This window comes from Grammomys surdaster, unplaced genomic scaffold, assembly GCF_004785775.1.
Source record: "Grammomys surdaster isolate TR1022 unplaced genomic scaffold, NIH_TR_1.0 168, whole genome shotgun sequence".
Classification (NCBI taxonomy): Eukaryota; Metazoa; Chordata; class Mammalia; order Rodentia; family Muridae; genus Grammomys; species Grammomys surdaster.
The window spans coordinates 8,121,469-8,145,064 of NW_021604616.1; the positions used below are offsets into that span (position 1 = coordinate 8,121,469).

The following is a 23,596-nucleotide window of genomic DNA, read 5'->3' on the forward strand; positions in this document are numbered from 1 at the left end:
TCTTCCTCTTCCTCTTCCTCTTCCTCTTCCTCTTCCTCTTCCTCTTCTTCTTCTTCTTCTTCTCCTCCTCCTCCTCCTCCTCCTCCTCCTCCTCCTCCTCCTCCTCCTTCTTTCTTCTTCTTCTTCTTCTTCTTCTTCTTCTTCCTCTTCCTCTTCCTCTTCCTCTTCCTCTTCTCCTCCTTCTCTTTCTCCTTCGCCTTCTCCTTCTCCTTCTCCTCCTTCTCCTTCTTCTTTGTTCTTCTTGAGGCAGCAGAGGGGGAAGATCATTGGTGGGGGGAGGGGTAAGACATGGTCTTATGAGATATTTAGGGTTACTGTATAATAAAAGTTTACTTATCTATGTTACTATGCTACTGTAGTTCACCTGCCTTCTGTGATCCTGAGGCCAGAAACTACAGTTTCTAGCACTTAGCACCTCAGCCCCAAAAGGACTAAGTAAATAGCCTTTGTACTATCTCAGCAGTAACTTCTGGGCTCTAATTTATGCCTGCTACTCTGAGGTTGCAGGAAGAAAAAACACTTAGAGAAGTTATTATAGAGTTTATTACTATGAATAAAAAGCTTCCCATGAAAGCTATCTAAGAGGAAAAGTGGAAAGGTCCTAAGTGGGGAAAAAGAAAAAATTCTAATAAAGGAAAAGTTCTAAGGGAAAGAATTCTAGGCGGGGAAAAGAAAAGGAAGGGAAGAACTAACTACAACCACTACTACTCTTTGTCTTTGTCTTCAGTACTTATACATCTTTCAGAGTACATGATTACATGTTACAAAGTTCATTACAAGTTCACACAAAAAATCAAATCATAAATTGAAACAGAAGTTTACAACCAAGTCTTGGGTCTCAGTGGAAAAACAATGAAACAGATGGCTATAAGCTATTGTAAACAGGGAGTTTTTGTGGAAATTTACAAGCCTTAGTAGTCATAGACCTTGTAAATAGGTAGCCTTGGCAGACAATACCAACTTAGATAAGGACAGGTGAGTCATAGGCAGAGTCATAGTGACCTGTCCCCTGAACCTTCACTCAGCCGATACCTGGTTCTGAAAGATATCTGTATTCCCGCTGAACACCCACACTCCAGTGTCATCTCCTTCCCCACATCCTGCCTTTCTGTGTTTATAACCCCTGTGTGAATGAATTACAATTTGAGAAAAAATAAATAAAGTATATATATATATATATATATATATATATATATATATATATATATAAGTTTACAACAGAGAATGTTTACACGCATATCCAATAGGAGTATCTGGCTAAACATCCATCACCTGTCTAGCTCCACAGGTTCACTGAAGGTTTAAAACTATAACTAAGAAATTAGTGAAGTTTTGTATAGATAAATGCAGGCAATATTTTATCTTCTGTCCAAGCACCTATAATAAATCCTTAGTTTCCAATTAGTGACCTTTGGTTAATTGTTTTACAACCTCTTGGAATGTGCTCTGAGTAGGAGAAAGTCTTGTTACTATCTGAAAGCAATAAGCTGAGGACTCTTGGGAGACTGATAGAGTTCTCATTGTAATTTTGACTATCAGAAAGAGACCTAATAGTAGTTCCACTATAAAAGAGCTTAATAATCATTGATATAATTTTAGGAATTCTTATAAGATCATCATTAAGACTTAAGAAGTCATCTACTTGTCTATATAGCATCACTACAAGACAGTACATCTTTGTGGATCTCCAGAGATCTGCTCCAAAGGGGTGTGCTATTGCTTAGTGATTGCTATATTTGTTTAATAATAATAATAGGAAAAGCATATTAATAGCAGGAATCTTTCCTAAAATAAATTTCTTACAGCCTTGATGAATAGGAATTTACTTGTTGCACATTATAAAATAATCCAAGGCAAACCATTTCAGGATGGTCACCTGCTAGTAATTAGCTTGTCCTATGATGGCTACTGACACGTCCCCATCATGCCCTTTCCTAAGAGCATCTAATCTCTACAGGATTAGGTACATCCTCTCCCACTGAGGCTAGACAAGGCAGTACTCTGCTACATATGTGCCTGGGACCTCACACCAGGCTGTATATGCTCTTTGGTTGGTTGCTTTGTCTCTGGGGGCTCCCAGGGGTCTGTGTTAATTAATACTGTTGGTATTCCTATTGCTATCCAATTAGCTCATTCAATCCTTCCTCTAATCCTTCCATAGAGGACTCTAACCTCAGTCCAATGGTTGGCTATAAGTATCTGCATATGTCTTAGTCATCTGCTGGTAGAACAGGGGACAGCTTTGCTAGGCTCCTGTCTGCAAACACAACATACCATCGGTAATACTATCAGGGTTTGGTGCTCGTTAAAGACAGGTTATTCAAAAGTGCTGAGTATACAGCAGGATATCAGTTAAGACTAGGTGATCTTGAAGCATACTATGAACTAGACTGTAAGATCCAGGAAAAGTTTGGTTCTCTTCTAATGTAAGAGTAATTTTCATATAATTGTATTTCCAGGCCTCTTTATGTCCCCACCGTCCCTGTTTCTGCCTCTGTCTCCAACATTCTATTGTATTATATATGTCCTTTTTTCTATTTTAATTGATTGTTAATAAAAACACATCCAGCATGTGTGTTCTTTGTCATTTTTAGCTAAGAACCTTTCTTATTATATTATTTCTCCTTCCTTCCTTCCTTCCTTCCTTCCTTCCTTCCTTCCTTCCTTCCCTTCTTTTTTTTAACTATGTAGCTCTCTAAAAAGTTTACCTATGAAAACCAAATAGTCATACTGCTAAATTTTCTGACCTGGATTCTCTAGAACTGTTATTCTGTTTAGCAGTCTTCTCACTTGGGAGTGTGAACTGTGGATATGGTCACACTTTGCTTTTCTAGGAGCATGCAATTGCAGGAAGCTGTAAAAGCAATCAGTGCCATGTATATACTTTCTTAAAACTTGTCCATCTGAAAATCTAATGATGTTTTTATTAGCGATATATCAATTTTACAAGATAAAGAAATATTTTTTTGTATATTTCCAGTGCTGAGAGTAGAGATATAGACCACTATGCCCAGTTGCTAACTTTCAATATCATATATTTATCTTGAAAAAATAACTAAAAATATTTATCTAAGCCAAATGAAACTAGTGTCAGAAAAAGATAGAACAATTGAATGTTGATTTGGTTTGTTTCATTTTTGTAACAAAATGCTAAAATAAAATTACCATAGTTCATCCATATGACTATATTTGTGTATCAGTGTCACATTTCTGTATGAATGTGATTCTTGTGAAGAATATTGCTCTCTCATTTCTCTAAAATTTTAAATTAAAACATTTATAATTACAAACAAAATAAAATTATATATGCATATTTTTACAAAACCTAAAATTAATTTCAGCAATAGTATTATTGGTAAAGATATCTTTACCCATTAGCTAACACGGACAATATTTCTAATAACCGATCATCAAATCTAAAATAAAAATAAATATAATTGAAGCAACTATATTCAATAGCACAAGTGAACATACGATAGTATTAAAAATTGACAGTACATTTATTTCCATTACTGAACCAGTTATAGAAGGTTCAACTGTGGAAAAGCATTAACCATATCTGATAGTTAAATGGGGAGACTGGTAAGTTGCCTTGTATTCCAAATATTCATAAACTAAATGATTCTGGAGGCAAAATGTCACAAATGCATTGAAAATCATGTGAACTTTTGGTTTTATTTCAATAAAACAGAAAGAGCAAGTAAGCAATTATTTAACTAAAAGATGATTAATTTCTTAGACAGAGGTATTAGGACATAGCTATAATTCTGGCACTCTGGTGTTGGGTGCATTTTCAGTTGTAACCTACTCTGTTTTTGAGACAAGGAGATACTGTCTGAAAAACTAAGAAAAATAATTAAATAAAATTATTGTTTCTAATGTCATCCTGATATTGCTAGAAAAAAGATGAAAATTCAATAAAATAGAAATAATTTGTTATATGCATAAGTGTCAATGGTTATTTATGGATATAAATATGTAGACATATATAAGATTATAGGCATATAAAATTAGATGTACATAAGGATTCTTATGTATATTCTTAAAAGTAAAGACAAAGGTTTACATTTATTGATAAGACATATTCCATTTAAACTATAAACCAAATCATGAACTATTTATTAAAATGTTTTACTTTCAAATTTTACTTTAAAAACATGTGTGTTTGTGTGTGTGTGTTGTTTTGTGTGTGTTTGTGTGTGTGAGAGAAAGAAAAAGAGAAACAGAGAGAGGGGGGAGGAAGGAAGAGAGAGAGAGAGAGAGAGAGAGAGAGAGAGAGAGAGAGAGAGAGATTGTGCCCTCAGAAACCAGAAGAGGATTTTGGATGTCTTGAGGCTGGAGTTACACTTAGTTATGAGCTGCCTAGCACAGGTACTTGGAAGTAAACTAAATTCCTATGTAAAAGCAGTTAATGCATACTCACTGCTGATTCATCTCTCAAGATTCTTGTGATCTAATTTTACAGTCCCATTAACCTCATAAGGAAACAATATTTGATATTTCATTTTCAATTTAAAACCATAAATATTTGTAATATATTTTTATATTTGGAGGTTAATATATTTGATGTCCTATAGGGGAAAAACTAATTTTTTATTATATATAATTTCTTGCCAACATTATGATGTAATTTTTAAATTTTCTAAAACTTCTAATGCTATTCAATAAAATTCTTTGAGAATAGAGTAAAAACAAGAATGGGAAAAAATTCCAAATGTTAAAAAGTTATCTTAAAATTACATTTTACAAATGTAATATCTGACACTTGGAGACCATTAAGTTTTAAAGGTAATAGCAGAGTAATTTTATTTACATTTTAATATCTGGAATTTTTTAGACTAGTTCTTTTTTAGATCAGGCTAGCTTTCATCTCACTGTTTAGTTGAGGATGACCTCATCACTCCCCCCATCTCTACTTCCATGATGCTCAGATGATAGGCACGTGCCAACATCCTTCTCTTAGTGGAATTTTATTTTAAAGTTTAACATTTGCAATAATCATTAAATTACAATACTTGTAACACTTAAGTGCCTTCTAAGTGTGGGAAGGAATGCAGTCTTGAAAAGTATTCTGCAATTTTAAAGGAAAACAAAAAGAGAAGATGACTACAGAGGCATATAGGTGTTTGGCTTCCTGGAGGACTCTAGAGTTCTGAGAGGGATCCACATACTATATCACGCTACACTGTCCGCTATTCATAGTCATTATCACAGAAGACTGATAACCTGTGATTAAAGCTAGTCATCAAATTAAAGTTTCAATATTGCTTTTTCAGGTACTGTCAATATTTTAAATAATATGCTAGGTTACAAGTTAGTGTAGAAAATTTCTTAAAAATTTTTGTTTTTACAATGAAATTCTTATGTCTTTACAAATAGACAAATATGCCTTACAAACAGCCAGTCCAACAGAACTCAGTATATCTTATTAACCAGTGACATGAAACTAGCACTTATTTTTACAATTCCACAAAAGACCATGTTGAAGAGATTTCTGAATAAATGGGCAACATAGATTGTAATTGAGATAGAGTGTTTACAGAGTTACCTGACTCACATTGATGCAGTCAAGGATTTATCTTATTGGACTATTTTTTGTGCAAATATTTTAATACTTTAGTTTTTCAAAACATCTCTAAATCCAAGTTAAAACCATGCTGAATGATACAGATATGGGGAGTGTTGGGGAGAGAATGAAAAGGTGGAGGAGGAGGAGAAGAAGGAGAGGAAGGGTAGGAGGGGGAGGAGGAGAAGGAGGAGAGGAAGGGGAGGAGGGGGAGGGTAAGGAGGAGAGGAGTCCAGTCATCATAAGGAATTGGTACCTTAGTAATTCGCCATATTTTTCTAAAGTGATTTATCGTATTATAGCTAATGGAATTCTCTCATATTTCTGAACTAATGTTTAAGGTTTTACTGACTAGACTAGGTAAACTGTCAGAAAAATATAACTCTTTAGGATGCCTAGTTTTAAATTTTTTACTAATGCTTCTAAGCACAATCTAATGGAAACATTTATCTCTGTTTTTCAGTTCATTTTTACTTAAACCTTTGTCTATAAGTCTGGATATAAGAGTGATCATTATACCATTTACGTCTTTTCAAATATGTAATTTTAGAAAATAATGATAGTCTTTTGACAGAAAGTTACATTTTATAAGTGCTGTATCTTGACATCTAGCTATAAAGTTGAGAAAGGATAATTATATTCTTTCTTTAGATTAATTTTTATTGGATATTTTATTTACATTTCAGATGTTATCCCCTTTCCTATTTCTCCCCGCATCCAGAAACTCCCTATCCTATCCCCCCTCTTCCTGCTTCTATGAGGATGTGGACCCACCCACCCACCCACTCCCTTCTCCCCACCTTCGAATTCTCCCATACTGAGGCATCCAGCCTTCCTGGGACCAAGGATCTCCTCTCCCACCTATGCCCAACAAGGCAATCCAGTCCCCTACATAAACAGCTGGAGCCATGGGTCCCTCCCTATGTGCTTCCAGGCTGATGGTTTAGGCCCTGGTAGCTCTGGTTGGGTGGTATTGTTGATCTCCCCATGGGGCTGCAAACCCCTTCAGCTCCTTCAGTCTTCTCTCTAACTTCTCCATTGGGAACCCCATGATCAGTTCTAAGGTTAGCTGTGAGCATCTGCCATTGTATATGTCAGGCTCTGGCAGACCTCTAAGGAGACAGCTATATCAGGCTCCTGTCAGCATGTACTTCCTGGCACCCACATCTGTGTCTGCCTTTGGGGACTGCACATGCAATGGATACCCAAGTGGAACAGTCTCTGGACAGCCCCTCCTTCAGTTTCTGTCCCACACTTTGTCTCTATATTTGCTCCCGTGAGTATTTTATTACTCCTTCTAAGAAAGACCAAAGCACCCACACTTGGTATTCCTTCATGAGCTTCATGTGGTCTGTGAGTTGTATCTTGGATATTGAGAGCTTTTGGACTAATATCTACTTATCAGTGAGTGGATACCATATGTGTTCTTTTGTGATTGGGTTACTTCACTCAGAATGATATTTTCTAATTCCATCCATTTGCCTAAGAATCTCACGAATTCATTGTTTTTAATAGCTGAGTAATGTAATGTGGTACATTTTCTGTATCCATTCCTCTGTTGAAGGACATCTGGATTTTTTCCAGCTTCTGGCTATTATAAATAAGGCTGCTATGAACACAGCATGTGTCCTTGTTATATGTTATATGTTGGAGCATCTTCTGGGTATATGCTCAGGAGTATTCTTTCAAAGCTAAGCACATTCACAGTACTGTAAAGGAAAATCTCTTCATTGCTTTTAGGAGCACAGTGACCTTACGGGCCACACACTCGTTGTTTGCATTCAGACAGAGCATCAGCAACCCCAATCGCCAAAGTTATGTATAATTTCCCTGATTCCTGTATAGTTTCTTCAGTGTTGGCACAAAAAAGTGATGCAATCCATCAGCAGGGAAGACAGTAGTGAGAGGTGGCTGATCACACTGCATCCACAGCAGGGAATCATAAGGAGACCCTTGTGTTTAGAAAAGTAAATTACATTTTCTGTAGAGATGCAAATTGTCCTATGACCCCCAGATTGAAGAGAGCTACCCACTAGGTTAAAACTTAATTCATTTACTGTTTTTTTTTTAAAAAAATCGATACCCACAATAGTGATTTGACGTCACAGTACATAAAGAGGTTCCAGAAAATACCAGACAAACCAGACATTATGGTTTCACTATTTAGAATACTGTATCTCAATGTTGGCAATAAGATAGCCATACAAGTTAACCTGCTACTTCTATCGTGTCCATGTTTATTAGTAGATTGTGAATTTACACTAGATTACACATTAAGTGTCAAAAAATCTAGGGCACAAGAAAGGAAGTAGAAATAGGAATCTTGTTACTAGTTATGACCTAGCAATATTGTGAAATGGATACTTCTTTTTCATTGGATATTTTATTTATTTACATTTCAATGCTATTCCCTTTCTCTATTTCCCCTCTGGAACCTCCCTATGCCATCCTCCTGCTTCTATGAGGGTGCTCCCCACGCACCCACTCCCACCTCCCCACCCTGAGATTCTCCTACACTGAGGCATCAAGCCTCCAGAGGACCAAGGGCCTTTCCCTCCATTGATGCCCAACAAGGCCAACCTCTGCTACCTATGTGGCTGGAGCTATGGGTCACTCCATGTGTACTCTTAGGTTGGTGGTTTCATTCCTGGGAGCTCTGGGGGGTCTGTTTGGTTGATATTGTTGTTCTTCCTATGGGGTTGCAAACCCCTTCAGCTCCTTCCACCATTTAACTTCTAAATCAAAGCTCAGCTGTATACTTGCTCCATGTTGTCCTTCAGATTGTGTCTAGAACTTTCTGCAGTGATTCCTTCCTTCTTTTCTCAACACTGATGATATCTATAACTGCAGTAGGAAAAAAATGAAAAAAAAAAAAGGAGGGTTGTAAATGGAAGAGGGGAAGAGGCTAAGAAATTTGAGGCAGGAGAAACATGATGAGTGCCAGAGGTACTTTTCTAGGTACTTGCAGAGGTAATGAACTCTGCATGTCAGAATTAAAGAGTGTGTTAATTATTTTGTGTGAACAACTTCTAACTCCAATTCAAATAGACTTGAATGAAAAGGTCTTCATTGGATAAAGAAATGGAGTTTACAAATTCTGAAGTCCCAGCAGCTTCTAGAATGGAGTGAGACATCTTTTACAAGAAACAAAACTGTGCTGCTAAAGAACATTGTCTTCATGCTTCGTTTAATTAATAGTCAGTCAGGCTTTTTCTTCTTCTGCAATGATGGTCCTTAGAAGGTTGTGGTCCAGGCCATTTTAGCCAGTGACTCAGGAGGAAACCCTTTTTATTTTTTCCTCAAATGCTTCTTCTAAGAAACATCCATGGACTGTCGTTGATTTGGGCTAAGTAACAACGCTCTTGTTGGATCTGATCCTTTGCCAAAAACAAAACAAACTAACAATGAAATGGGAGCAGCACATAATCTGTGAACATCTGTCGGGTTGGCTTCATATGGAGAATGGTGCTTCATTTAATAAGTAGAAAAAGTAAAGCCCCAAAGTGGAAAAATGCATTAACCCGAGATTATAGATTTTATGAGAAGAGAGGGGAAAAATCAGATTAGGTGGATAACATTTCAATATAGTTAATTTCTAAAATCCATTAGTATGCAATGGTGAGGCAATTATTTTTCCAGAAAAAGTTTAACGTACCTTTCAAAGTAATAAAATATAACAAAAGAAGACTCAAATTGTTTTACATTCATAAGTTTGAACATCCCTGAAGAATTTGCTGGGATATCTGCCTACCACTATTTCTAGCATCCACCCACTTAATTGTAGACAATGATGATTTAAGGATGAGAAAGACCTTTGTATGCTCCTCATTATTGGTGGAAGGTATACTTTCCTGAAAAATAATTCTTGATACATCTGGAAAAGTATCACAAAATAGATATGTATGCATAATTTTTTATATTTGTTATAATTGTTGAGATTTCAGAAAAGTTTCTCTTAGAATTATTTAGCAGACAATATATAGAATACTAGATTTGCTTAGTCATTTATTAAAATTAATCTTTAGTGGTCTAATAAAACTTGTAAACTCTTACATTTAGTCATTGTATGTTTCTATAATAAAGATTTTAATAGTAAAAGGAGAGTTTAAGAAAGTATTTTTATCTTATCTCATTTTTATGTATATCTTTAGATATAAACTGTAAAACAATATAAAAACATTCAATGAAATTTTAAATCTTCAAAATAATTTAATACATTTTTTCCTCATCTTGAATCAAAATAGTTGCCCTGGTAACAGATTTAAAAAATCTTGAGTTAATAGCATTTTTAATTTGTTAACATTGTCTCAATATCCTAAATAAAGAGTACATATTTTAACCTAGCCACATAAGACTCAGACAAGATTGAAACACAGGACCTCAAATAAGCTTTGCTATGATCCTAAATAGGTAGAAATAACTTATCATAAACAAAAATGTATAAAACATTAAAAATAACTTAGTGAACTGACAACAAATAATGATTAATTTAATTCAATTTAATTTAAAAATATCATTTGGTACAATCTATTTTCATTAACTTAGTCCTATTTACTTGTGATTCTATCATCCTTATTATTTTTGGTACCCGTGGCTTCAGTTCTCAGTTTCTAAAATTGAAAGGTTTCAAAACCTTAAGACAACTCTACTGGCATGATGGTTGTCATTGGTATGCAGATCAATTTGTTCTGAATCAACAAAACAAACTACAGAATTGGGGATGACATCAAGCTGGATTGTCAAGTCAAATTTATAGAATTTGAAACATTCTAACTACTGGCTAACTTGATATTTGTTTTTTGTTTTCCTTTTTTTTTTCTTTTTTTTATAATTTATTTTTTCTTAAATTGTAATTCATTCACACAGGGGTTATAAACACAGAAAGGCAGGATGTGGGGAAGGGGATGACACTGGAGTGTCGGTGTTCAGGGGGAATACAGATATCTTCAGAACCGGGTATCGGCTGGGTGAAGGTTCAGGGGACAAGTCACTATGACTCTGCCTATGACTTGCTTGTCCTTATCTAAGTTGGTATTGTCTGCCAAGGCTACCTATTTACAAGGTATATGACTATTCAGGCTTATAAATTTCCACAAAAGCTGCCTGTTTACATTAGCTTATAGTCATCTGTTTCAATGCTTTTCCACTGAGACCCAAGACTTGGTGTTAGTATACATGTGTGACAGGCCTATTGCTGATTTTAGGCCTATGGCTGATTTTAGGCCTTCAGTGTGTAAGCAGGGATGCCCCTGACATCTCCTCCCTTCTCTAAGTATAGAAGGGCTGTGGCAATTCTAAACTTGCGAAAGCGAGTATAGAGGCCTGACCTCCAGTATTTGAAGGGGACCTTGTAATGGCTCCATTCCCCCTGTCGTTGTCCAGTGAGGCATGAGGGCCATATCCGTCCCGATGTCTTTTTCCTGGAGAGGGGATAATTTTGACATCAACCCCTACGCAGTCAGGCTTGTGCCTCAGGGAACCCAGATAGATATTTTTATTTTTTATTTATATTCCCTTGCAGTGCTAAGCCTCGCAGCCTAAGCAAGAATTCAGATCGCCTGTCAGAGGTGGTTCTGGGCGGCCCCTCTCTGCTTGGTCTAGGGGCAGAAGTCCCCCTTTCAGGTTGAGTGGAGATGCGTTTTGGAAACACCCTGTATAAAGTAACAACCTCATCTTGAGTCTCGTGGTCCTCCATAGCTAACTTTTGATAATGTATCTGAGTAGGTTTTGCTACCAAATTATCTGTTGTATCACAGAGTTAGTCCGCCTATTTGAGGGCCAGGGACCAGCAGAAAAAAGCAAAAGGAACCCAAATAATGGTCCCAAGATGGGAGGAAATCGCTTCAGATCATATAAATCTTTGCCTTTTACTAACTTGATATTTGTATGGGACATACAGCATATACTGTGAGACTTAAAAGTTACTCAAGGATACTGAAAAGTATATCTTAAACCTGCCACAGGGTCTCTAAAATCTACATTTACTTCCTTAGATGAACAGTATAAATACATTTACTAAATGCATGGATTTAATAATTTGTACATGTAAAACACATGCATAAATATTATTAGATCAGAGAGGTTGCTGAAATACTTTAATCAGCTCTAAGACATGTTAATAAAATGCACCAGTAACAAAATCCAGAGCACCAAAAGAAATGAGATTTGGGGGCGTTTGAAATTTAGTGCTCCTTCTTTTAAATTTTGTGAATAGACAAATCTAATTTAAAACCTTGTCTCTAGTTTTAGTCTTTTTTATCTTTCTGTTGAGTGGACATTCTGTTTCAATATTTAACATTTTTTTATATATGTGATAATTTATATAAATTTACTGTCACTATAGTATTATGAAAAATGTATGACCTTAATTTTATTAACATATATGTATTCATTGCAAATAAAAATGTTAAAACTCTATACTGTAGGAAATACTTTAGAAAAAGTGTTTAAGTTTACTTTTAATTACATTATTTTATGTCCATAAACAGTATAATTCTGTGGCATTTGTACAATGTATAATAAATGTATAATTCTAGTTCTATAAATTTTCCCAGTTTTATGAGAACAAATTCTTTTAGAATTTATGCAGAATATGTTACTGTATACATATATATATATATATATATATATATATATATCTGTGTGTGTGTGTGTGTGTAGAGAGATGCACACAAACACATATGTACACACACATATATATACGTATACATATACATACATACATACATACATACACACACAAACACACACACACATATATATATTTGTGTCACAGCCAAGCACTATATCAGAGAGATATATTCCCATTCCTAAAAGATTTTGAAAAGCAAGTTTGCTTTCTTAAAACATTTTTACATAGTATATGTGTTTCTCAAGCTATTATTTAATATGTTACACATAGTATTAACTATTGAAATGTTATTGTGGAACAAAATATTGGGCCACCTGTAGCTGGTTTTTGCTACTTTGTGAGTTCTTTCCCTTTTTCCCCCACCCTCACCCTGGGTTTCACTTCCTATCACTAGATTGGAGAGAAAGAAGATGAGAGAGAAGGGGGAGAGATAGATAGAGATAGAGATAGAGATAGAGATAGAGATAGAGATAGAGAGATAGATAGATGATAGATCTTTGAGTCTAATTTCATTCTTTTTGTTTCTACTTGTAGCATGACTACTTAACAAACCACATCCAACCTCCATCAATAACCAATAACCCACTGACTCTGTCTTTCAGGGCCCTTGAATTTACAACCCTACTGAAACGTTCCTAGAGTTCCAAATGTTACGTAATTGCAGAAACTATCTGCAGCTGGCAAACCCATGCCCCTGCTAGAGAATGAGGCAGGAAAGTCATAGTCAGTTGGGGCAAACTGCCTGATACAGCGCTATATCCCCACAAATGGGCTTAAAATTGAAAATATATTCTTAAAATATTTCTGTCTTTAAAGACTATTATTATTAATTATTATTATTATTATTATTATTATTATTATTATTACTATTATTCTGTAGCTGTCTTCACCCACACAAGAGGGCACTGGATTTCATTACAGGTGGTTGTGATCCACCATGTGGTTGCTGTGAATTGAACTCAGGACCTTGGGAAGAGTGGTCAGTGCTTTTAACTGCTGAGTCATCTTTTCAGCCCTATTTCTGTGTTTTTTTTTTTTTTAAAGAAATCAAGTTTCCACAATTTTCACTATAGCCATCATCAAATATACCATTTAGTAAAAAACAAGACAATAAAATGAGAGCAATCCCATGATAATCATTTAATATCAAGGTGATGTCCTTTAAATTTTGACTCATTTTAATGCTGAAGGAAGCCTCTGAAGAAAATTTGTTGTTATTTTCTTTTTTCATGGATGAGAAAATAAAATTCACATAGCAGTGACTGGAGTCAGATTTTAATTGGGCATATTGATTCCAGTATTAATTATCTTCAACAGTTAGCTGCATTTAATGAATGCCAGGAATTAAAATACATTATGGAGATTCTTTTAATAGACTTCTGTGTCTACATTTGCTTATCAAAATACATTTTAAATTACATTAGAATACCAAAGAATTATTACATCTTTCATATGAAGATTATTATCTTTAGATTATTACACTCATGAAGCAATAAGTAATATAAAACTGAGACTAATTTGTATTTATTCTCAGCACTCTAATAAATTACTGTGTCTGCTTATCTATTTTCTGTCAGTTTAAAATGTCTCATACTGTTTGACATTCATTAGAAAAATTCTGAAAAAAAAAATCTGATTGAGGATAGTACATTTTGTCAATTCCATTAAATAACAAAACACCAAAACTAGAGTTTAAGTAATTAGAGTTCTTTATTAAATTCATTAATAAGCAAAGGTCATTATGTTTCTTTCTAATTTATTCTGAGTGAAAGTATGTACAAGAATGTGAGGCAAATAACAGCTGTGTTCTTCCTATTTCATCATCCCTTCTACTTCACCCTAAAATACAAAAAAGTTTGAGAACAATTAACAGGGGGAAAAGGAAAGCAGCACACTCTGTGGACATCACCTGCCTTTCTCTGACAGGATTTGTGACACAGGGAAACAAGCAGGGAGGCCCACTTGTTACTAATCAGCACTACCAGGAACCTAGTGGAACAAAACATCATCATTCATTGCTTCTAATTCATTGAGATAACCATCATTCTTTTTGCATTTCATCTTATTTTGTGCTATGAATTCTCAATATTGGACAGTAATATGCCTGAGTTAAAATACCTTGACCTCTGTAACCTCCTAAACCAAAAGTCCTAGGATTTTCTGATTACAAAGGAGAATTATGATTTGATCTTTTGCTGAGAGTGAATACCTTCTCAGAAGCATTTGACATGTACTTATTTATAAAGTCCTTGCATTTGAAGTGTATTGATGACTTTACTAACTTTCCTCTTTGTTCCTTATATGCTTCTTAGAAACTGTTCCTGAAAGAATGCCATAATCTTTGACACATTGATCAAAGAGTAAATGTGCATCAATATCATGTCACACAAAATAGAGGCATTTGCATGTCTACAGAACTTGCTAAATAACTAAATGAAAGTATTAATAACGTAGAGGATGTTTTCCTCTTTGAAGAAGAAAGTTACAAGCTATAGGGTATTAGATTTCTACCTTTCATACCTTGAATCTTTTACATTAAAATGTCCAGTATTCTACAAGTAGATCTTGGCTGCAACGTGCAATTGAAGGTAATAAATCAAATGTCACCTGTGAGAAAGATATTTTTGTAAAATCCACATTGGTAACATGTTATTACTCAATTGAACAAGAACCTGAATGGTCATATCTTCCTAGCTCAAGTACAAGAAGACAGACACCCATACTCTGAAGAGGCATCAGTGGATCTTCTGATAGCTGATAGCCACAGGCAGCAATATTAGTGCTGTGATCCAATCCCCAGGGAGAGTGCAGCACAGCAATAAAGTGGCAGAGAGATATTTAGATTCTTCTTGAATTTGAATCATGAGATACTCATTTTTGTTCTCTGTGAGCAAAGAAACAAAGGTATGTGCAGCCCTATACAAACTTAGCTGTACTGTATGGAGAGGCCTCTACCAAACAAACAAACAAACAAACAAACCAGAAAAACTAGCAGATTAAATTGAATGTGAAGCCCCAAATTAAGTTGATGATGTTCTACAGAAGCGAATCTGTCTAAGCAAATATTCAGTATATTTCTTTAAGCTGTACAGATTCTTTTTAACATCTTATAGGAAGGCTGAGCTTATCTGCCATGTCTATGAGATTCTCTTTATTTGTGTAAGGCTAAAGTACAGAACTAGAAAAATAAAATACTGAACATGTATTGTGAGCTATATAATTAGTCTTTTCTATTTGTCACAGAAAAAAAGGAAAAACAACTAATTAAGCTTTCTGAAATGTTGCTAGTTTTTTTTCCCATCAGATCACTATATTTCAAATTTATTTACTTTTGTTTTTAAGTAATCAGGTACTGTGGGTCCCGGTGCTGGAAGGCTTTCCAGGAAGATCTCTAACCTGGCCAGGTGCAAGGGTTTAGGCCAAGGGGGTAGAGTGTGAGGAGGGAGGGGGAATTGTCTCTGCTCCCTCCACTACTGCCTATACCCACGTCTCCACAGTCACCATCAAGTTGCTCATAGGTGTTACACCTGTTGCTCTGTGCTGAGTCAGTCTGGGCTGAGCCAGTGACAAACTGACTAGCTAGCAAGGAGCGTGGGAAGGGTCCTGAAGTCACTTTAGGAGAGTAGATCTCTTCTCAAGTGGTAGTGCCACAGCTCTTGTGACAGAAATTCTCGGACAAAGGGATGATTCTGGTACACCTTTACTTCTCCTGAATAGGATTCTTATATACAGTTTTGGGGTGGGTTAGGGTCTGGAAGCAGATAACTCCTATTGGCTTGGTCTGAGAACTTGGAGATACCTCATCTACTTGTGGGAGACCCTGAGGCACTGTTCCTACTTGACTGATGGCCGTAGACCTCTCTGTGGGAGGGGCTGTGGAGGGCTGAAACTAAGTGAGAGGAACCAAGGAACCCAGGGACACTGCCAAACTCCTACTGTCCCTTTCCGGTCTCTGGGGTTCAAAGCAGGCTTAATTAGATACTCTGCTGCCTCTCACAACCCACTGCCCCACAAGGTACATTCATTCACCTGCAAGTATCTCCCTTCTGCTGTAGAATTATCTTCTTATGGAAGGTCGGAGAGAGAATGTTTGCTTGAATGCCTTTCTGATCCTTGAATGTTGTTCGTTTTAGAAAAGAATTAACACACTTTATAACAGAGTTCAGTACAATTTGTTCATGCATGCAACATAAATCAAATGAATTTATTTTTCTCTTCATCTTAGCACCATCCTCAATTCTTGGCAATATCTATCTGTCTTAGTTAAGGTGTCCATTGCTGTAAAGAAACACCATGATCAAGACAACTCTTAGAAAGGGCACTTAATTGGAGCTGGCTTAAGAATGGCAGTGTTCAGGCAGGCATGGCAGAGGAGGAACTGACCTGAGAGTCCTACATCTTGTTCCAAAGGCAAAGAGGAGAAGAATGACCCTTCCGCCCTAGGCAGAGCTCCAAAACTCATTCCCATAGTGACACACTTCTTCCAACAAGGCCACACCTCCCAATAGTACCACTCCCTATGGTTGAAGCATATGCAAACCACTACACTAACCTACTCAGACTGAAGTTTCACTTTATAGGAATGAGAATAGAAGATACTTAGCTGCCAGTTACTGGATTATTTTCCTTAGTACTATATCTATGTGTATTTCAATGATTTTGCTGCAAATAATGGGACTTTGTTTCTTTTTGTCTCTGAGTAGTCTTTTTTGTCTCAAAAAAACAAAAAACAAAACACAAACAAACAAACAAACAAACAAAAACTTGAGATACAAGTTACTAAACAGAGTGTATTCCTGTGAGGGGGTCCTGATTGCTGTTCTTACTTGTAGTTTTTGAGAGATCCCTGTGGTTTCTTCCTTCTAGGATAGACTGTGGCTAATTTCTATGTAGGTTATATTATTAAAAATGGGATTTAATTTTTATGTTAATGACATCTGACTGAAAACACACAGCTCTGGAGCCAGAGCAGTTCCTGATACTGCTTCTTTAGTCTGGTCTGTGGTGAACAAACATATATTATCCACTTTGCAGTGAAATCTGTTATGGACCAGGATGGAGTCTTAGAAACTGTCACTCCACATAATATTTGTCCCCAAATAAACCTTAGGCTAGGCATGTTGGGTGTGTTTATACAGGCAAATGGATTTCAGTACAAAACTCTGAAGAAGAGTCTAACTTAACTTTCATCCTTTCTATATAGGTTTCAAAATTTTTTCTTTATTCATTTGGATGGCCTATAGGTAGAATATCCACATGCATGGATCACATGGACACACTATTCTAAAGGGAAATAAAATATTGTCAATAATAACTTTATATGCTTTTTCATATCAAATGAGTATAATATTTAATATAAATTTTTATTTTAAAAGTCTCGTTCTATCTTTGTCTCTAATTAATGCTTTCTAGGAATAATAAACATCTTGTGAAATGACTTCTTTTATATATTTGAAGACTATTTCAAATATTTGGCATTTACTTTACTTTAATGACTTGAGTGATTCCAAGTTCCAATATTCTGTGTGGGGTGGTAGGCTGTGAGTGGCAGCTGGGTACCTGGTCAAGCAGGTCTTGAATCCTGGAGTCCCTCCAGGGGAGGAAGGAGTTTGGCCTTCCTCCTAGGCCCGTGGCTCCTTTCACATAGCTACAGGTCTCTACAGCCCCTCGCAAAAAGAGATTTGTGGCCATCAGTCATGTAGCATAGGTAGAGGGTGTGACACAGGCTGAAGAGCCTTAAGATATCTCCATATTCATGAGATACCTAAAGGCCCAAGGGCATAGTCAATTAAGCATTCTTTTCCAGATCCTCCTCCTCAAAACTAGTATTTAATCTCAGGCCTGCCCTGAGAACACAGGGTATAGCTTCATCCATTTTCTGCCATGACAATAAACATTTTAAGGCCATGAACTACCTCTCTTCTCTGGGGCCCATTGTGGGGAACCATGGAGAAGGTCTTACTACCAAGCCACCTTCTAACCTCCTGCTGACGACCTCTCTACATTCAAGCCATGGAGGCCACCAACTCAAGCAAGACTCCTTCAGCTTCGGGTCAGTCCAGCCTGTAACCCCCCCCCACCCCTTGTCTTGCCCCTTCTGGTTCCCACCTGCCTTCTGGCCTGGGGATCCTCAACCCAAGAGCTCAGGCTTCCTGCAGGACTTCAGACGATGTTCCCTTCACCCACAGAATAGTGCCCTGCTGCTTCTCAAGGTCAAATGTCCACCCGGAGCAGCATGGAGTGAACACAGTCAAAGTCTCAACCTCCCTGAGCTATGCAGAGGTGGGACTCATAATTCAATCAAACAGGACCCATGCCCATGTGAATGCATCACAGCCCAACACTTCTGTATAGCTACTAATACAGAGTTTTCCTCTGTGGTTGCCCTACCATTTAAAAATGGACATTTGTTCCCCTAAGGGCTACAGAAGCACTATCTTGTATGGCTGTAATGTTAGCCATGTGTATCATTTTAACCCTTCTGACTAACTAGATTCTGAAAGTAAAAAGGAAAATTTTCAAATTAATTTTAATACCGTCTAATCCAATATCTCATTCAGACCTCAAATAAAGAAATTCACTCAGAAGATTATGAAGACCCATTTACATGTTAGATGTCTTCTCAGGGATTGGCTTGTGTTTACAGAGAATAAAGAAGGGAAACACAGGCAGGATTCTGTCTTTTCCAGAAAAAAACTCAAGATTCATTTCCAGAGTTTTCCAATAGACCTGGAGAAGTCTAGTCAAGTTGCTCAGAACCATCCACTTAAGATTAGCTGATTTACAGACATCCACAGCCAAACAGTGGATAGGGCTTGGAGACTCTTATGGAAAAATAAGAGGAAGAATTGTGACCTCAAAGGGAATAGGAACTCCACAGGAAGAACAACAGAGTCAACTAACCTTGGGGCTCTTAGCGTCTGAACCACCAATCAAAGAACATACACCAGCTGGACCTAAGCCTCCATATGTAGCAGATGTGTTACATGTGGGTCTCAAACAACTGGATTGGAGGCTATCCCAAAAGCTGTTGCCTGCACGTGAAATATGTTCTCCTAACTGGACTGCTTTTCCTGACCTCAGAGGGAGAGGAATCACCTAGCTGTGCAGAGACTTGAGCTGAGGATACCCAGGACGACCCCTATCTACTCAGAGAAGGGGAAATCGGGGAAGAATTGTGGGAGGAGGCAGTAAGCTGGATATAAAATTAAATTTAAAGAAGATTAGCTGATTATTAGTGGTTTTAATTACATTTACTGCAACTTTCGAAAACTCCTAATTTGTATTTGCTACACTAATCTAGCCACATTGACTTATTAATAAAGCCACAGGTGGTATAGCTTAAGAAGCACCATTGCACAACATGAGTGATATAAAGAACATTAAACAACGACCCTATTTTCTAACTGTAGTCTTCATAATTCAGGATCTACTTTATTATTATAAACAATATTAATTTGGGCTTGTCTCATATATGAATATGGACTGAGATCTGAACAATGGTGATGTATTTGATACTGCTTATTGCATATATTTGAGCAATGATTCTCACTGGTGTTTCATTTTGTGTGACAGGAAACATTTTCAAATTGTTTTTTATTATATTCCCCCCAATCTCCCTGGCCCCATTCACCCTCCACATCTTATACCTCCTCTCAAAGCCCCTGTCTCTGAGAGGCTGTCCCCACCCAACCAGACCTCTAAACTCCCTGTGGCCTTCAGTCTCTTGAGGGTTAGGTGCACCTTCTCTGACTGAAATCTGACCCCTGTGGCTGAATGAGGGAAAGCCTGGAAGAAGCTGAGAAGGAGGGTGACCCTGTAGGAGGATCAGCAATCTCAATTAACCTGGACCCCCAACCAGGCAGCATTCTCATCATTGTCACAATTAAAAGTGTTTATGGCACTAATAGCACCAATTAGATAGAGACCAAAGAGATTGTTATGTATCATTGAATGCAAAGGATTGTCCCATAGTGGGACCAGATCATATTCACCCAATTGAAGATCACAGTGCTACGCTGAGAAACCTGCTGTGAAGTTGAATGTGGAGATATTAAGGAAAATCAAAAGAAAACTGTATTGATATGTCCAGACAGAAATGTTCTTTGATGTTTTGTTTCGGTGCCTTGCTGACTTTTTTTTTTTTCAGAGTTATGAGTGAACTTGTACCCTCATCAGCACCTGTCTGTTTGACATTATTCAATGTCACAATGAGATGAGAGTTAACAAATGACATTGTACATATTGAGATAATTGATTAATGTTAGAAACTGAGGGAAGACTTCACGGTTATACATATCTGCTTAGAAGAGGAATAAATGATGTCAATATGTTTTTTACAGGATATTGAGAGTTTCTGAATGGCTTGTCTTGATCGAGTAGACATAACAAAGATAAACATGCAAATTAACAGATGCAGATTTTAAAGTATGTACAGTAATTACTGTCTTCTCTGACCAGCTGTTTAACAAATGAGTTAAACAAACAAAATCATTGGCCTTTTTAAAGAAAGCACATGATATTTAAGAATAAGGAACTTTTTAGAGGTAGCAACAAATCTCATCACAAATTTATTTCTGTCCAAATTAATGGGAATTCAGAATTTTATATATATATATATATATATATATATATATATTATATATATGTATATACATATATATATATATGTATATGTGCCACATCTAGTTGGGACAATTTTTGTTTAAATGCAATGTCAAGTGCCACTCATAAACATATTTTGGAGTCAATAGTTCTAGCATGTACTTCCTGTTAGTGGCTACAGTTCACTTCATAAACTCTTAATTAAGTATGTAAAAGCTAAGTTATCCTAAATCTAAATGAAATTCATATAAATGTTCTCAGTTTGCATTGAAAGTAATTAAAGTTAAGGAGAATCAGAGTTTGTGATCATTTTCTGAAAATAGTGGCAGGCATAATGAAATTCTTGCTTTTTTTTTTCTAATTTTGTGATGATTCTAGTTTTCCCTTTATTTCAATAAGGAAGTGATTTTATACAGTAATTATTAACAAGCCTCTTTCAGTTCTCAGAAAGAAAGAACCATCCTGCCTCTCTGTCTTGGGCTTGGAAATCATCTTATAGTAAAGACAAACTAGACTCATTCCTTCCTGTTTATGATTAAACATGTTTCTCAAGGATTTGGCTAAGCTCCACCACAAACCTCAACTACAAATGTTTCTGTATTACCTGTTCCAGGAACTAGCAGCTATCCTTTGTTTCAAAACTATCTTGCAACCCTACTTTTGTTTCAAAAGGTCAAAATGTCATTATGACCACCTTGCAGTCACGACTTTGTTTCAGGATGTTATTACTAACTTGTTCTGCGTATGTTTTGTTCCTGTAACCCCACCTGTGTCACCAGCCAAATTTCCTATTTAGAACCCTCCTAAACCTGAGCTATAAAAGCATTGTTTTCCTCATGTCCAATGCTGACTCCTCAAAGCCCATCTTAGGTGGGGGAAGTTCATGGTCACAGCTAAAAAAGCTTGCTTTACTTAGTAGCTGGCTTTAATTAATTTGGCCATGATTATTTTGGTTGGTGGTCTTTCTCCTCCCATCTTTGGGATTAACACATCCTTCTTCGAAAATTTTGTACTTGTTATGAAATTTGTAAGTTTAGTTACTGGTATGGTTTAAATTTTATACTTTTTCTGGTTTGTAAAATACATATTCTATGTTTCCATAGAAATACACAAGGAAAGGGCTGAAAAGCAGGAGAAACCTGAGAAGAAAATACAAACTAAAGGTACACGTTTCATTTTATGTTGATGATGCTCCTTTGTCTCCTCCCCTTGCAGCTTCTCCTGCTCTTGCTCCTGTTCTTGCTCCTCCTTCGCTTCTCCCTCATCCTTCTCCTGTTCCTTCTTCTCATCCCTCTTCCTCCTATTCACCTTCATTTTGAGGGGGTACACATTTTTTAGTATACTTGAATGACACAAAAAAACATTTCCATGATTAAGATTTTTACTTCTAATTTTTATGATAGTCTTCATATGTAAATATTTTTTTCCAGGTAATTCCAGGTGTGAATATATAACGTCCACTGGTAAAAATCAAAGTAGTTTCAAAATTGGTGAAAATCTTTACTTATAACTGTTTTTCTTTAATAAATAGCATTATGAATATTGTTTTACTTAACACACATGTGATTTTCCTTTCATCACTTCTTATAATAATTTGAAATTCACATTTTAAACACAGAGTTTATATAACATTGAATGCCTTTTTAATTACTAGTGCACATAGGTAGACTCATTAGATTGCATCCCTGATCTTGTACTCTCTTCACAGCTTCAAGTGGTTGAATGACTGTGACAATATAGTAATTATTAGTCCTTCTGCCAGTCTGAGTCTGAATGCAGGAACTATGCTCATATAGTAGACGCATTTCAATATAGCCAACCTGATCTTGCTCATCTGACAAGTGATATTTTTCTGTGGGTTATCTATGAAGCCACAATTCTTTCAATAAACATATAGCAAGCAGTAACATTCAATATGAACAAATTTCTAAACATGACCAGATTTTCCAAAGGGCAGTTATGCATACTTTTGGAGAATGTGTGAAAAATTCTCATCATAATCATATTTTTTATTATCCAATAGAATTATATATTTGGAAATGATCAATTAACAAGATGTCCACACAATTAGAATTGTTACCAAACATCTAACCTTTTGATAAGTAGCTGCCCAGGACTGCTCTCAAACCATCCATCCTCCTCCATGGTTGCTAGTCTCCTTGCTCCTCCCCATTCTTTACTTCTCTCCTCCCAACTCCTTACTCCACCTACTATTGTTTGTTTAAAAATTTTTATTGGATATTTTAGTTATTTACAATACAGATGGCATCCCGTTTCCCCATTTACCCTCCCTAGAAATACCTCTTCAATCCCCCCTCCTCCTTTATGCTTTTATACCATTTTAATTACATGCATGTATTAAGATCAGTTCTAGATGGAGGAACTAGCAATACAATAGACACAAATAGTCAAGGAACAAGCCAGATGATAAACATAAATGTCAAAGAACAAGCAAAGCAGTAAACAAAATTCTGTGAACACTCCTGTGTCACTGTTTCTCAGGGCTTATCAGAATGACCAAAGTATCTGAGCCTACTTTCCTGTCCTAGCCAATGTCATTTTCATGTCTGAAGCCTACTTCCTTGTTCTAGCCTAAAATTTAGATTCCTTTTTAAAATTACTTCTTTTTTCTAGCCTAAGATTTAGATTCCTGCCTGAGATTACTTCTTTGTTCTATCCTAAGATTTAGATTTCTAACTGAAAATACTTCTTTGTTCTAGCCTAATGTCAGATTCCTGCCTGAAGCTTACTTCCTTGTCCTTGGCCAATGTCAGATTCTTCCCAAGTAGCCCCAA

General features: G+C 36.3%; 1 protein-coding gene across 1 annotated transcript in view; it reads left to right on the plus strand.

Annotated features, from left to right (window-relative positions):
* Nucleotides 1-23,596, plus strand: part of LOC114620355 (triadin-like) — a 117,993-nt gene that overhangs the window by 67,712 nt on the left and 26,685 nt on the right. The window contains exon 5 of the mRNA XM_028766462.1: nt 21,905-21,964. Within this exon, the coding sequence (XP_028622295.1) occupies nt 21,905-21,964 (60 nt within the window). The remainder of the gene's footprint in view (nt 1-21,904; nt 21,965-23,596) is intronic.